Raw genomic sequence first — 17334 nt, 5'->3', positions numbered from 1 at the left:
TACAGATGAGGTATGACTACCCTGGTCTTGGATGTGATGCCCATATGTATGATGTGTGCAATGCAGATTGTGTGTTTCACCACTGTGGGCACATACTGACGAAAGTCTAGATTGTTATCAACATGTGTTCCAAAGTCTCGCAGCACTGTGTCTGAGCTTGGGGGGTGCTCTGTATATCATAATTAGCAGGGGTACATCATTGACAAAGAGGACAGTGAGTCATTGTATGCTTTAAGGTTCAGTCTCTGTGAGTGTGGCAATAATCATTAGTCCATGTCAGCCCCTTCTGTAATCAGTTACCATCATTAGGGACTCTATATGACTGTGTCCAGTTAACAGTCATCTGCAAACTTGATAAACCACAGGCCATCTACAGTTGCCTGTGCTTCAGGGATATATTTTGCAAACAGTTGAGGGCTCAGCACAGATCCTTGTGTTATTCCACTGGTGAGTGGGCTACTGGTGGAGGTGCAGTCCCCAACTTTGAGACAGTGTGCTCTATTGTTGAGCCAGTTGGCTATCCATCTAGTACTGTGTGGCCTAATTCGCTGATATGAGATCTTCACAATGACATGAATGGGGGATAGTGTCAAAGACCTTGGATAACTCAACATAGGCATTATGTCTTGTTATCCCTCATCCAGATCTTTGGGGTCAGTATCCAAGAAGTCCACAAGGGTCAGTAAGCAAGATCTACCCTTGGTAAAACCAAAATGGGTAGCGTCAAGTGTGTTGAAGGTCACTTATTTCCCTCTGGATATGGTCCATGGTGATTCCTGTACTATCCTTGCAGATAAGACTTTTTAGGCACGTGGGTCAATAGTTGGAGTTCTGCATGTTACCAGATTGATGTGCATTGCATAGCACACAACATTTGATATTACATTTTGTAGTGTGGTTGATATATGTGTGGAAAAAGTACTGAGACCCCAGGGTTGCAGTGCTCGGGAGGGTGCAAACACATGGATGTATTGTAAATATGTGACATACTGCTAGATAGGGCCCTCAGTTTGTAATGTTTCCACATATAATTTCATGTTATACACAGAGAATGGACAGTAAACACAGTAATACCGCATAATATGTACATTTCCATAGAGCGGTGAGCAGCATGTTTGTGTGACAGTTAGCAAAGTACATACACATGCAAGATACACGTTTGTGTGCAGGTAAGCAGTATGCAAACATGAGCTGCATTGCTAAAACCCAACAGTTGGTATTTAATCTATGACATACATCTGCTGCTTAACGGACTCTGTGGCAGCACATGTTAATGCATTGATGCATTCTTTTTTTGACCCAGATAGTACTGGGTTCAAATACAAGTATATCTAATACTTTAAAATATTTTTCATTACAGATTGATAATGCAATGGCATGGATTGTTTTTACAAGATGTGTTGCTGTGTCTTGGCATAGTGCAGCAGTGTTTTGCCACTGCTTTCAATCACTGCACTATTTGCGCCTACTCACAAACATGGAGCCCAAAAAGTAAAGGGATCCATTGCTTCTTCTTCTACTTATGTGTGTTGTGATTTTATACTTTTTGACCAGATTAAAGGTGTTGAAATGGGGTAGATAGGAAAGTGGTGAAATGAGGAGTAAGCAGGGGGAAGAACAAAGTCTAGTTAGTATTGAGTCTCTGTAATACACCTGTTACTTAACTGATTCTGTGGCAACAAGTGTTAATGTAGATAGTGCAGTGATACATTCCTTTTAGGGGACGGATGGTACTGGGTTTGAATACAGCTGTATGTAATACTTTTAACTACTTTTCCTTTACTGTTGCTGCATGTTGGTGCTTGATGCACACCTTCATGCAATAATGCATTAAAGAAAATAAATGGGGATGATAGGACCGTTGTAAAATGGGGAGAAGCAGGGGGAAGAACAACGGGAAAACAATACAGGAATGTGCAGGAGAGAGGTAGGAAAGAACCATAGCTATCCATTTCTTCAACAGTAAAAAAATGATCATATGTACAGAATATTAACAGAATTTAGACTGCCACTTCCAGAGAGAGGGGTGACCACAACACAATCATATTGTATAGCCAACTGGACCAAATCAAGTGTGTCAAGGAGACATGTGAGTGAAATGGAGAGCTATGTATGGGACATTTTTTTGTGGGACAGGTGTCCGTTTTTATTTTTTTGAGAGAAAGAGGAATGTTGGGGAAGGGACGTAGGAATGTGTGGGTGAGGTAAGTTGGGTAGGTGAGGAAGCAATTGCAGACAGACAAGACAAGCCAAGAGACAGGGACAGTGATGGACACAAAAGGTTGAGGGGCACCATAATTGGGGTGAGGATGGAGACATCACGAACCCATGGTCACCAAGCTGGGTGACAGTGAGAATTGAATTCTCATCCACTGGACTGTCATCACTGTCATCTCATTCCATCACTAGCTGAAATCCTGACATCTGTGTCTCCTCCTCCTGGTATTATGTAAAATGAGGGAGAGCAGCCTCTCCAGCCAGTGTAGGCATGCATCAGCAGTGCAGCAAACAACCCTATGCACCATCCCTGGTATCTCAGCACGGGGTGACAAAATCACCACCTCTGCCACTGTTTCCGGAGGATACCAATGAACCAACCTCTGGGCAGGACTAACTGTGGGGTCAGGTAGTGCAGGGGCAGCAGAGGCAGCACTGCCAGATTGGCTCCCAGATGTGCCTAAGCAATGGTGCTGGAGCTGGTGGAGTGGGGGGGAAGTGGATCCTATGGGGCAGACTTACCCCGCTGTGCTGTGGAGCATTTATTGATTGGTACACATGGATGACATCAACACAAAATAAAATAAAAAAAAGAAAAGATAAGTGTTGAGGTGAGAGAAAAAAAGAGACAAGATTAGTACCTTCATATGTGACACAATACATTGATACAATTAATTGACTCTATTATCTTAACTTTACTTTTAATACTACCAACTCCTAACAGATGCACACTGCACTGCAGATTGCAGCAAGTACTCCTTGATATGTGCTTATATTGCACATACACATGTTCCAATTATACAGATTATACTTTACAACAGGGCATGTGTGCTAATAGCATAGAGATTTTACTTTAAATCTTTAAATTACACATAATTGAAGAATCAAGACTTATTGTATAGTTGGGAACTGTGGTCTTTGAATCCACAACTTCTGACTAAAGTCTAAGATTGTACTCTTGGTTTGTGCTACAATCTAATGCCTGCATACTTACTTTTACAGTTGAGATATGCATGCTCAAGTTTGATACAACTCTATAAGATACCCAAAATGCAATCTTTAACTTTTAATGCTAGAATAACACTACTATTCTGCTGCATACATATGACATGCTTCCCTCATCCTCGCCAATCTAGGTCCATGGGTTTGTACATTGACTTCTCGGTCCCTATGGAAAAAACAGAACAGAATATAATACCGTTATGAATACCAGTATTGCCTAAATTCAGTTTTTAAGTCTTAAAAGTACTGTCTGTAGTTGATACCTACACAGGTGTGGGATGTCTGCAGTACTAAATTCCCTGATCCAATGGCTGAGGGTATCCCTCTTCCAACTCTAATGGTCACTGTAGTGATGCCTACATTGTTCACCAGTGCAGGGGATAATATTGGCATTGGTTGTAGTGCAGGCTAAACTATACCAAGCTTCTGGCTTATACTGGGAGCCAGAATAATCACCCTGAAACAGCTTGGCGCTGTGGCTCTTCACTAGGATAAATAAATAACAATCTTGGACTCTTGGATACCCCATCTCTGTATCCTAAACCTGACACCTTCCCCACAAACTTCTGCTATGTCTACCACAGATCTACAACAATGGAGAATGATGCTTTCCCATCAATTCCATTCATATCATTTTCTGGGAGCATGTGCACACTGTTTGAAAATGTTGCGCTCCACTTACTATCATGCAAACACAGTACTTGGCAGTGTGCACCTCCAAGCACCACATTTGTATAATGGTAAGTGGAGCACAGCAGTGGCAAGCAAAGCAAATACAAGGATATTGGGTGTACAGGCAGTTGTGTATGTGTGTTAGACAAATATGAAGGCCATGGCAGTCCAGATGTACACAGTATACCCACAGTCATACATTTGAGAATAAATGTGATAATACATAGATAAGGGAATACATAACTGACATAATACTAGTGCCTCAGCCCTCATACATATAATTAGTATCAGCTACACCATGTTAAGTGTTATAAGTGAGAGTGACTATAATGGGAAGTGCAACAGCAGTAAAAGTGCATGGAATATGCTGTATTCAAACCCAGAACCATGTGTATGTCAGTCCTACACTTACACCTGTTGCCACAAGAAGGTTGAAAAAGCAGTTCATTGCTATAAACTGCAATGTTCCAACAGTAAAACAAATGTTGTACACCCTGTACTAGCACCCAGGACCATCTGTACTCTAGCACTACACTTATAACTGCTGCCACTGGAATAGTTATATGACATTCACTATTTTAGTAATCATTCTTAAGGTCTCACTATTGACCACCTTGAACATCCTTTATTTATTTATTTTATTTATTTTACATTTGTTGACCGGGCTAGTCTAGCTGGATATATGTCCATTTTCATTAGAGGCCCGGGGAGAAAAGCTCCAACAGTCATTACAAGTTAAATAGAGAATAGGCAATACAAGATTAAAATTTATAAACAGAGCTAGTTAATACACATAATACACAAATATGATAGGAGCAAAAACCAAAAGTGTAATCATATGATGTATTAAAAACAAAAAAAAAATATATATATATATTTTTTTTTTATTACGAAAGTCATATATGTTTATATGTGATAGCATACATCTACATAGATATTATGAAGAGGGAGAGCTATCAGGATATCGGGAGAAGAGAAAGAAAGAATCATGTAAGAAAAAAAGAGAGAGAGGAAGAAGGAAAGTTAATCAGGGTTGGTGCAGGAACAAAGCCAGTGTTTATTAAGATACATTTTCAGTTGCTTTTTAAAAAGTGGGTGAAAGTATAAAGATGAGATATTAGAGGGGAGTTTGTTCCACATTTTTCCAACAGAGTTGGAAAAGAGGGAGTCACCTGCAGAGTTTTTGGGTTTGGGTATATTAATCAGTAGTTTGTTGGAACAACGTAGATGTTTCAGGTTATTGTATGGTGAAATGAGGTTAGAGAGTATTGGTATTTTAGTTGGTTGGTATTGGATCTTGTGAGTCATTAAGAGCTGTTGAAGTACAAGCTGGTTAGGGAGTTCAAGCCAACCTAGTTGTCTTAGGTTCAGGCAGTGGTGAGTTCTAAATGGGGATCCTGTAGCAAATCGAGCAATATTATAATAAGATGTAGCTAGTTTCTTAAGGTTGATTTTGGAGAGATTAGTGTAAATGAGGGAAGCATGTAGAAGAGTAGAGATTATGTGAGATCTGGCTAATGTGGTCCTTGCTATGGGTGTAAGGAAGGGTTTGATTCTGTAAAGGGATCCTATTTTTTTATTAACTAATTTTACTGTATTGTTGATATGAGTGTCAAGGCTGAGATTATTGTCAATAGTTATTCCTAATAATTTTGTAGTTGAATCTGGAAAAATGACAGTACTATCAGTAGATGTGAGAGTGAAGTTTAGTTGCGTAGATTTACGGGTAGGTGAGAATAATAACAGTTTGGTTTTCTTAGGGTTGAGGAGTAGGCAATGGTCTAAGAACCATTGTTCAATAGAGGTAAAAGCTTTTTGGGTAAGAGCCTGAAGTTCAGTTTGAGAGGTAGCAGTACAGATTATAGTAGAATCATCTGCATATTGTATGCAGGTAGTGTTTGGGATAGCTGATTGGAGGTCGTTAATAAAGATAGAAAATAGAAGGGGGCCAAGGATAGAGCCTTGAGGTACACCTAAAGAGATAGGAAGGAGATTAGATAGTGAGCTTTTCCAGAGTACTGCCTGCTGACGGTTTTCAAGGTAAGATGTAAACCAAGTTAAGGAAGGAGGATCAAGTGAGAGAGATTTTAGTATGTGCATAAGAAGTTTGTGGTTAACCATGTCGAAAGCTTTAGATAAATCAATGAAGACAAAAGATGATAAATTATTGTTGTTATGGTTATTGTTGATGGAGATGGTGAAGGAGAGTAAAGCAGTGGTGGTACTGTGGGAAGGTCTAAATCCATGCTGACAGTTAGGAAGTAGGTTGTTATGGAGAAGGTGGTTAAGTAGTTGTTTATGGATACATTTTTCCATGATTTTAGCTATAGGTGATAGAAGTGCTTTGGGGTGAAAATGTGAGTAATCATTAGAGTTTCCCCCTTTGTGTAGAGGGATGATGTGAGATATCTTCCAGATGGAAGGGAAGATTCCTTCATTTATAGACCTATTTATCAGAATAGAAATGGGATAGGCAATAGCTTTGGCTCCTATTTGCAAGAATTCTGCAGGAAGTTTATCTGCAAAGGGGGTGGTAGGTTTTAATTTTTGGAGCAGTGATGAGATAAAGGAGGTAGAAACAGGTTGTAGATGAAGGGAGGGAGGTGGTTTTAAAGTAGGTAAGAGTAGGTTTGAGGTGTCGGGCGATAGGTGATTAGCAAGAGTTTGGATAGTATTAGTGAAGCACCAGGTATATTCTTTATAGTATTAGTGAAGAAAGAATTAAAGTCATTGGCTATCTGTGTGGGATTTTCTGGGTTAGAGTCCTGAGGGTTAGGTGTAATAGACTGGCCTGGGGATAAAAGGTTATTAATACTGGCCCAGAATTTTTTAGGTTCCTTTTTGGAGGTTTGTTGTAATTGAAGGTAATCGTTTTTTTTGTCTGTTAGGGTGGCTTTTTTGTACTGTTTCTAAGCCCTCTGAAGTTCTGGTGGTCAGTTAGATTCTTAGTGGCATGCCATTTAGCCAAAGATTTGTTTCTGAGAATTATTTTTTGCCTAGTATTGTTGGTCAACCAGGGTGCTGCCTTATCTTTGGTTCTAACAGTATGACTTGGGGCATGATGATCCAGGATAGATAAGAATGTAGAAATGAAGTATTCTACTGCTTTATTAAGTGGGAGATATTTTAGTGGGGAGCAATTATATTGTATTAGTTCAGCTTGAAAATGTTCAGAGTTAAATTTCTTTTTTGAACGTAATGTTCTATACGTGGTAGGTAAAGTTAGGTTGGTTTTATGTCTAATGACATAAGTTACTGAGTGGTCACTTAGATTATCTGGAAGGGTACCTGATTGGTGGGCTTGTTGGGGAGTATTAGTAAGAATCCAGCCTAAGGTGGTTTCATAGTATTGGTTTTATTAGTTCTGGTAGGACACTTTATGAGTTGTGTAAAGCCATGTAGGTTTATATGAGAGGTGGGGTTTGTATTATTACAGGAATTCCAATCAATGTTAAAGTCACCTAGGACTAATGTTTCTTGAGGGAGGTTGGTGGCAAGTGAACTGAGGATACTTTCTAGTGTGTTAATGTTATTGACTGGAGGGAGATATGCACAAATGATGTTTATAGATTTAGTAGGGTTGAGTTGTAGTTTGGAGCTGATAACTTTGGCATTATAATCTAGGGTAGAAATCAGATTTATAGTACTAATTTGGAATTGTGCTTTATAGAGAATTGCTACCCCTCCTCCCTTTTTGGCACTGCGATCAAGTCTAATGATGTTATACCCTGGTGGGGTGATTTCATTGTCTTTAATAGAAGGCTTTAGCCATGTTTCAGTTAAACATAAAATATCAAATAGGAGGATTTCTAGCAGAGTATGGACTTCAGTAATTTTATTACAGATACTTTGTATATTGAGATGAGCAATGGAGAGAGAGTTGGTGGGTATGGTAGATGATAAAGAAGTAGCTTTGTTTTGATTTTTATAGGCATTGGTATTGGCATGGTGTGGGCCAGGGTTAGGATGAATATCCCCATCCAACAGTGAGTGGAGGAGTTTAAAATATTTAGGCTGGAGAAGTTTGCAAAAGCAGTCAATTAGTTTCCTAGATTTTTGTTTGCTAAACTTGAAGGGTGCTGGCCTGTGGTATTTGGCTAGTAGGTAGTTGGTTTGAGTAGTGAGATTTAAGAAGGTAGGAAAGAGAGGTGTTATAGGTGTAGAGGTGTGTTTAGAGGGAAATGGAAGAGTAGAGTAAAGTGGGTATTCATAGGAGGTTAAGAGGTAAGTATTTACAAAAGAAGATAGAAAGGCTAAGATAATCAGTAGTTTAAGTTGTAAAGGGGTGAATGTACACATTTTGATGATTGGGGAGATGAGCAAAAAGGTAGGAGGTAGATTGGAGGAACAGGTGAGGAGTAGTAGTATGACTTAAGTAATAGGGGAGGAGGTAGGTTACTTAATTAGTGGGTGTGATGTACAATGAGAAGGGTTTGGTGAGTTTATGATGATATCTATCTGATTGGAGTGGAGTAGGATGGGGATGTGTCTAGTAGTGGAATAAATGTAGGAGTAGTGGGGGCGGGTGAAAATTGGGGGCAGGGTAGGGGAGCGGAGTGAGCCCGAAGGGCGAACGGAGCGGGATGGAGCAACAGAGTGAGAGAGACCAGCTGAAAAAGTATCAGCCACTGCTGTTCACAGGAAGGTAAGTATGTTAATGGATAGAAAACCTGTATAAAGTATTACTTTATGTAAGAACAAGGAAGACAAATATAGGGGAGTTATATCTTTTGGCTGGTTTAAGGTTAGGGAGGGGTTAGATTAGGATTCAGAGAGTATGGAAAGAGATTTAGGAGGCTATTGGGTAGTTACAGGCAAATAGAGGTAATGGTGGACATTAGGGTTCAAAAAGATACAGGCTCTAGGAAGTATGAGTACTGCCACCTAGAGTAGAAAGGAAGGATAGCAGTTAGAAAAGGAATAAGATAGGGGAGGCTAATTTAGGGAAGTCCTTTTTAGAATAAGCTACCTGGAGTTAATGGACTAGAAATTACGGAATGCAGGTGGGAGAGGGGGTGATAACGGACTGCGGTAAGCTGCTAAATCACACACATGGAAGGATAAACTAACATAGATAGGTATTCTTAGCTTAATAAGTCTAGTGCAAGATTACATACGTTCAGATGAGAACATAAATGCGGTCCGAACAGTAGTTGTTTTCCTTGAATGGCCCAGACTAGCAGGTATATATGTCCTGGAAAATCATCAGAGGGTTTGCAGGAGTGAATTCTTAGAGTCCAGATGCAGGGAGGGACCTTCAAGAGTGAAGTACTGGGGAAGAAAGTAAAAACATACAAGTTAGGTGATAACAAAGAGAGAAGATGAGCAAGTATAGTGGGTGTATGCAATGTCTAATAGTATTTATTGAATGCATCTGGTTTCTGTCTGGGTCCTGTCTGGCCAGTTGTCCAATTTGCACTAAGTGGCACGTTGTGAAACAGTGCCCCCCCCCTAAAAAAAAAAAGAAAAAAAGAAAAGAAAAAAAGGAGAGGTGCTTAAAATAAGGAAAATGAATCTATGACATACACACTAGAAAATGTTAGTATACATGAGATATTTCTACATAGGTCTGGATTTGAATTCCCACTCCAATGTACCTTCAGAAAACAGGATGGGTGCCTTAGCCATCTTTGCCACACAAACATCTCTGCAGCAAATAACATAACTCAATATGCACACAACCAACTACAACAGCATTTACAGTGATATCAAACCATGCAAGTGTTATTTGTACATTTATTATTTTTAGATGTAGTGCACATAGTGATCATGCAACCTGTCATGATTATTGCTTGCAAATACACAGCTCTGTCTTACATTTCTATGTTTGTTGGCCATTTTTCATTTATCTGAGCAGTACTCTGAGACATGCAGTGTGTAAGCCATTCTATATCATTTGCCTTAAGATGTGTGAGGATATTAGGTGGAATAATATCATATGCAGTTGCCAACAAATAAAGGGCAGGATGGATGTTAAGGAACACAACCTGTGTCATGTGTGCTGCTTGCTCACATTTCCAACCTTCTATCTAACAATATAGATCTAGCCTGACACACCCAGTGGAAGTAAGGCAACCTGCAGTGCTGCTGTGTTTTCTTTCTCCCAACCACTTTTCAGTCATACTTGCAACCCATTAAAAACAAACACTGAGGGAGTGCCTGCACTATGTTTACATCTCCTACATGGAACCAACTTTTTGTGATTCAGCAATTCTAATCAGTTCACACCTCATTTGCATCTTCACTGTGCTAACAGCCCTGAATCTACACCATAAAGGCAACCATGTAGATAGGCAAACTGATGGTAAGCACACCTATTTATGTTAGAAAGACTGCACATAACACAGTTTATTCAGGATATATCTGTACAGAGGAGTACTGAACTTCAGAAGGTATGTTTCCATTTGGTCAGCTACATACTGCATGTGCTTTAATATATTTAAGAAATATCTGAATCCTAGACTTTTACACTATTGTCTGTATGCATTAGTTAGAAATGTACTGATGGCTTGGACATATTTGCCAAGCTGTTTTAGAGGTATAAATGACTGCCAATACATGAACATGGAATGTTGTGTGATAAATATGTACAAATGTTTCAGGTATATTTCCTTTGATAGAAGTTTTAGCATTTCAAAGAGGGTTTGTTAGCGAATTATGTAATTTTCCTGTTCATTCTGGGGTGGGGGAGCATAGGTGAGTTACTGTTATGACAGAAACAAGGATATGTTGCTCTATTAGTGTGATACAAGGCTATACCACTCATTCCTATTAATACACAATACACTCTAGGCTCAAGACTTACCTTGTAAATGCAGCAGTTGACATGGTTCTGTCTGTGTAGAATCCTTTCCGTGGCTGTATTCCAAAAGTTTTGGAATACAGAGGACAAACCAGCACAGACTCTACATGGATGTTTTATAGCTTATTGAATAGCTAAACCATGTTGGATTGGTTAATTAGCATGCAATTCAGCTGCGTATGCTGTAATTAGCAAAACACAGTCTTTACCATGTTTGAGCAGGGGTGCGTGCAACTACACAGCGTTTACTGAACCTAAAACTTTCTGCTGTCGTGTGTGCATTGTACCAGGATGCACACACAAGTGTAAAACAACCATGTAGGCTTTAGTGAATCTCCCTGAAAGGTTTATCGGCCTCCTTGGTCATTTCAAAGATGTGCAATCTACTTGGTAGCATGTTTATCATGTGGCAGTTTTTATATCAGGTCAAAAATGATGCAGATATAGGGTACATGAAGATACATGTAAGACATTAAGAGCAAAACCAAAAATAATGTACTTTTTTAGGGATTTGGTGTGGCAGTTGGATTTAATTTAACACAACCAAATGGTCAGAATAAGCATGTCTAGAGTTCTAAAATTTTGAAATTAAAGTCAGCAATTTCAGAGGGTTGTTTTGGCTGTATGACACAATCAACTGATGTGTTTGCAGAATTGTGTGTTTTTATGTGAGTTATATAATTCCATGAATTGCTTGACTGGATTGCTATTGATGAAGTCTTCATAATGTCTTACGAATGATGAAGTGCTTAATCTTTTTAAATAAAGTGTTTACTGTCATTGTGAGTAATTTTGCCTTTTTATTTCATTTTAGACCTGGTGGTATGAGAAGTGAGGAAAGACTGGACAACTTGGAACTATACCTTCTAGAAGTTATGAACAAAATAGGAGGCATGCTGTCAGTACACAAAACACATTATCAGCTTGTAAGAGAGTTCAGATGGGTGGATATCATTTCCATTTAGAGGGTTCCATCTTCAGGCTGGACATGAAGAAATATTACTTCATGGAGACGATGGCAAACAGATGGGGCATGTTTTCAGAATAGGTAATAAAGCACATATCAATAAATATATTTGAGAATATGTGGGGCAGGTTTTTATGTATGTGCTTCTTTTCTATGTTCACACTAAGCATGTGGTTGGCAGAACCTGAATAAGTCATTCCATCATTTAAACTTTTCTGTTTGCTTTAGTAAATGTAGAACTAATTAACAAGTTCTGCAGCACTAAAATAATATTTAGAAACACATCAAAATGTTGATTCATAATCTTAGGTATCCTATGATGCATTTCATTATAGATTTTGATATTTTCCATTACTGTACATCTGTGCCTTTAATTCTATAGTACTACCTTACAGGCTGGCTTTAGGCCAACTGGAGCTATTTTGCACTCATGGTTGGCCTTAAGCATAGCTGACCAAGACATCTTTTTTTTATCTTTTTTTACTACAACATAGTCCTGCCACAGTGATCCAGTTGGCAGTAGTAGTGGCCACATCAGCTGATAAAGACAGCAATGCACCTTCTTAAGTTCCAAGCTTTCTGCTCAGTTTCACCCATGATCTACTCAACGATTCGCCGAGACTCTAAAATCTCATTTGTGGTAGGTGAGCAGAAAACCTAGAACAGATTGGTAGGCAATGGCCACAATGGCATTGGGAGTCTGCAGACATCAACATTATTAGGGTCTACAGAGAGTCTGTAAAAGAATGTTGCATTTGGGGTGTAGCTCATGCAGTATAGAGCAGGTAAGTTTATGTTTTCTTAGACCCTTGTAGGCAATCAGGTATGCATACATCTCAATGTACATGGTTATGAGGAACAGTCCTCATTTTATTTCTTAACAAAACTGAGAGGAGTAACTTGTTTACCATATTTTCTGCATTTTCCATCACAGTCAAACACTAGCACTGTACACCATAAGGGACTCACTTTGATGGTCTGCACAAGTTCTGAGTGATGGAACTTTATTATTGCCACACAGCTGCAGTGATTAGTATTGCCATCTCACAGAAATTGGTTCCCTGGTTATGTTCTTGTCTGTTTCCCTCTGTGTAGCATCTGGGTATCATCATTGCCTGCTTTTGAATTTTATCTGGTTTTCTGGACAACATAAAAGCATGCCTGATTGATTGAAATGGTGTGTGTGCGTGTATATATATATATATATATATATATATATATATATATATATATATATATATATATATATATATATATATAGCTGCTGTCAGACATACATACATACATACACACACACATATATATATATATATATATATATATATATATATATATATATATATATATATATACACACACACACATATATATACTATACATATACATATGTACATACATATGTATACACTTCATGTGTCCTTCCCCTTATTCCTAAAAGACTTCACAGAGGAGGGCCCTTTCACAGTATTTATTTCTCATCAAGGTTCAATAATTTGGGGAGCATGTTTACTGGTTTGCCTGGCTGTACCCATGTAATAACAGCCATCTTTACACAGATCCCTAGCATACTATTATATAAGCCCCTTGTAGAGGGCCCAAGTGAGCAGACCCTGAGACAGCAACAGAAGGAAATGTTGACTTGGGGGGGGGGGGTAATCCAAGAGCACAGTATTCTGCTTCTGTTTTAACATGTTTTATGATAAAATGTAAGCTAATAAAGTAATATATTATTTTGTTTTAATGCACAGTAATAGCATATACTGCTGATACCCAATCTTAAATAATTGTAAATCCAGGAGGCCAGCAGGTGGAGAGGTGGCTTGAAGTAATAGATAGTAGGGTTAGCTGGGGGGCATGATAAAATGGGTCCAACTGAGCTCCACAACTGTTAAGGTCAGCCTTGGCACTTTACAAGAAAATAAAGGAATTTATATTGCTGCCAGAACCAACAAAGAACATCAAAGAATACTGGTTGTAAGCAAAAACAGTTATGTACGCAATTATACTGAGCAGCTAGGATGAAGTCCCGAAAAGAGCATTTATGGGAATTAATATAATCCTTGCAGCACATCAAACTGTCAGGATCGAGGAAAGTTAACTATTGCTCCTTACCTGGTTTGCTGACAGCAGTATATAATTTATCGATACCAGCTTGAGGATGGGTAGACTTCTGCTGGAACACTGTCAAAAAAATAAAAAAGTTGTTATGAGGGCAGCTGCAAATATATTGCAATATAACTTGCATGTGATCAAAGTTTAAGTACAAATATACTATACTGTGAGCCACATGCAATAACACCTCTGTCATTGATTATAAAAATATTTTCTAAAGGCTGTATTATTAGCAATTCTAGGGTTGCAAAGTGCTATGGTCAGCAAAGTTAAAGGGAAATGCAATACTGATCCTTTAACATGTGATAATGCAATATACAGAAAGGGCATGTTTGGTCATTAATTTATGTCTTGTATCAATAATATTATCTTTTCAGTCAGTAATAAAAGGTCATGAACATACTTAGGTATGGTAAAAGTAAACCAGACTTTAATGGATGATTACTGTTTTCAGCACATTTTGAAAAAATAAAATGCCAACCAGGGGCACCTGAAATCCTACAACAGCAAGATCATGTAGGATAGGTTTACAATACTGAGCATCTAGTACAAAAAAACATTAGAAAGTTAGTAACTGTTTTGCACATCTACAACAGCTTAGATACCAGAACAATGTATACTTATTGTGTGGTAGTTTATCCCCCCAAGGTATCTCAGATACCTACTAACAGTCTGTAGCAAATACACAGAAAGTCATTCAGTATTATCACAGCCAACCCGTTAATTACACTGGTAGAAAAAAATCAATTAGCTGACTCCCCAGGTCATAGCAGGACAATACACTCACACACAGAACCCCCACATCATTTATGCTTCTGTGTTGGGGAAATGTCCCCTTGTAGCACCTGTAAAGTTCTTTACAGCTGCCCTGAATTAGAGTGTTTATATGTGCGTGTGTGTAAACAAATATTTTGACACTGCTAGAGGCCAAGCAGACATTTGACAATGGTCTATTAATATACATTTAAATGTGTATTTTTAATTCATAACACTTTGAATGGCACATTGAGCATCCAGTATTTTTTTTTAATTTAATAAAGCTGGCAAATGAAGTCAGGCGATACCATGCTCTCTCTCTCTCTCTCTATATATATATATATATATATATATAAATGTACACACAGACACATACATATATATCCCCCATATACACACATACTATAAACATTATATATATATATATATATATATATATATGGATCCCTATCAGTTAATTGAGTTTTTAGGAACTCGAACTCCATATGATGAGACCATATGATCGAGTTTTTGAAAATTCAAAGCTTTTGAATGGAGATTGATGTACAGCAGTGAGGACTGAGAAATTTACCCTTTTCTTCAATGCAGTGTGATCTTGGAGTAGGTATATATAATTTGCAGGGGGTGAAGGAGGAGGTGCAGGGGGGCTTGCTCCCTGCAAAAATGCAAAAAAAGATAGGTTTTTGTGTGTGTGTGTGTGTGTGTGTGTGTGTGTGTGTGTGTGGGGGGGTTAGTTTTCCAGAAACTTGATCTTATGGTCTCCTTCGATATATTTTTTTAAAATTTCTACAAAGTCGATAATCTGATATACACATATATATATATATATATATTCGAATTTCTTATGATCTAGACCACAACATTGAAGGTTTGAAACTTCAAAATGTAAATTAAAAAAATAAAAACAAAAAATCTTTTTTTTCTTTTACATTTTTTGCTGTCAGGTAATCAGTCAGTTATTTTGGAAGCATAACCTTCCTTTAAAAATGCTATATGTTGATCCACCAATTCTCGCCATCTAACAGTTGAAATCAACAAACATCGATCCACAAAGGATTGAAAAAAAATAATAACACAAGATGTTTCTTTCACAGGGGCAATCCCCCATATACCCCCTACACCCCCTGCTAATAATACATGCCAACTCCACAATTTGCATATAGTTGAGAATGAGCATATCCCCTGATCCCCGCTGTAACCCAATCTCAATTTGAAACATCTGGCATGATTCGATCAGCTGAACCCACCATTTCATCACTTTTGATAAAAAGCACACATCAACTAAAAGGAGTGCACCTGTCTTTCTGCAACTATTTGTGATGAATGAAGTTAACCAGAGGACATCTTCTAAGGTGCTAGGATATATTGTCCGTTGTTTCTTCAGCCTACGTCTGTTGCTCAGTCATCCCATCCATTTACACCTATCCGAACATATCTGACCAGAAGAAGAATGCTACACAGCATGCAGCCACACATCATATAAAGTGCAAATGGTAACATTTATTTATTTATTTTTATCAGCCCTTTACCCCCAGCTTTAGGCCTCCTTAGCAAGCTAATGACCCATTGTTCCTCTTCTCCATATCTCTGATAGTAACAGTGCTGCCTTTGGCTTACATGCAGCTGCTCAAATTAGAATTGCTCAGCAATAGCTATACGAATCACAAGAGGCTAGAATATCAACAGCACAGATGACAAAGCACATTTTTTACTAAAGGGTGAAGCACAACAGCTCACATGCATGCCCTGAGGATATTATCCATTACTCAGTTGTGATTGGAAGAACCATGACGCAAATGGCCATGCACATACACACTGAATATATCATATAGAGTAGAAACAATTACTCAAATGGGAGCTAAAATTGTTTGGCAAAAGAACTGCAGGAAAAAGCCTGGCTGGTATGACCATGGCAAAATACAACATGGCAGTAACAGAGGCAGCACTGTCAATCCTCAGGGGTGCAGCATGGAAAAGCAGTGACTGCACAGTTTTATCTTCCAAAGTCACAATGGTGTGATCCATAAGCGACTGCAAAATGGTTGTTGGGGATATGACAGGGTATGGGGTCAATGTATGACTGTGCCACAACATTTATTCTTGGACCCAACAAAGTATGGCAGCATGGATATAGCACCCAGCACAGCTATGCAGAGTAAACTGCCACTGGCTATATAGACTCTGAGTGTGAAGGCAATGGAAGATACATCAGAAAACTGCAAAAATGCTTTATTACTCATACACAGTTCTTCACCCCAACATAAAAACAATCAAAAGAGCAGTAATACATCAACACACACTCATGGCAGCTTTCTAGGTCCTCCGGTTGTGGACAGCGGTGTACACTCATACTCCAGAGTATTGTACTTCTCTATGGCAGTCACAATGCCACCATTTACATCACAGTAGTGATACAGACAGTCACCAAACAAGTTATTTTCCCAGGATGTTCATGCTGCCGGGTTCTTGCTAACAAAATGAGTCAATTCTGGCAAAGTGTCAGACCTGCCCTGGACATGTGGCATGCCTCCATAGCATTCTGAGGCCAGAGCAGGTCCTTGATGTTCATGTCATGGACAGACAATTATTTAGGGATGTAAAGAAGATTTAGCTGGCTTTCCCATTAACTTTCACAATATTTATGCCTTCCCTAGGTCATAATTGTCACTGAACCATTTATAAGCTAACGACAGATACCTGACATACTTGCCTTGATCTCAACAAAGGCAGGCTAGATGTTCAAGATGGGAAGCAACACTAAGGCCTGTAGCTGCTTCACTACATGGTGGTGTTCCAGAAACATGAA

At 38.6% G+C, this 17334-nt stretch overlaps 1 protein-coding gene across 1 annotated transcript in view; it reads right to left on the bottom strand.

The window, feature by feature from the left end:
- Positions 1–17334, bottom strand: part of BANK1 (B cell scaffold protein with ankyrin repeats 1) — a 1951135-nt gene that overhangs the window by 741281 nt on the left and 1192520 nt on the right. Inside the window, exon 10 of the mRNA XM_044063440.1 lies at positions 13773–13841. Within this exon, the coding sequence (XP_043919375.1) occupies positions 13773–13841 (69 nt within the window). The remainder of the gene's footprint in view (positions 1–13772; positions 13842–17334) is intronic.

This window comes from Protopterus annectens, chromosome 2.part1 (assembly GCF_019279795.1).
Source record: "Protopterus annectens isolate FY-2018-M chromosome 2.part1, PAN1.0, whole genome shotgun sequence".
Taxonomy (NCBI): domain Eukaryota; kingdom Metazoa; phylum Chordata; order Ceratodontiformes; family Protopteridae; genus Protopterus; species Protopterus annectens.
Note: the sequence above shows the minus strand (reverse complement) of the source record. Positions and strands in the feature narration are given on the sequence as shown.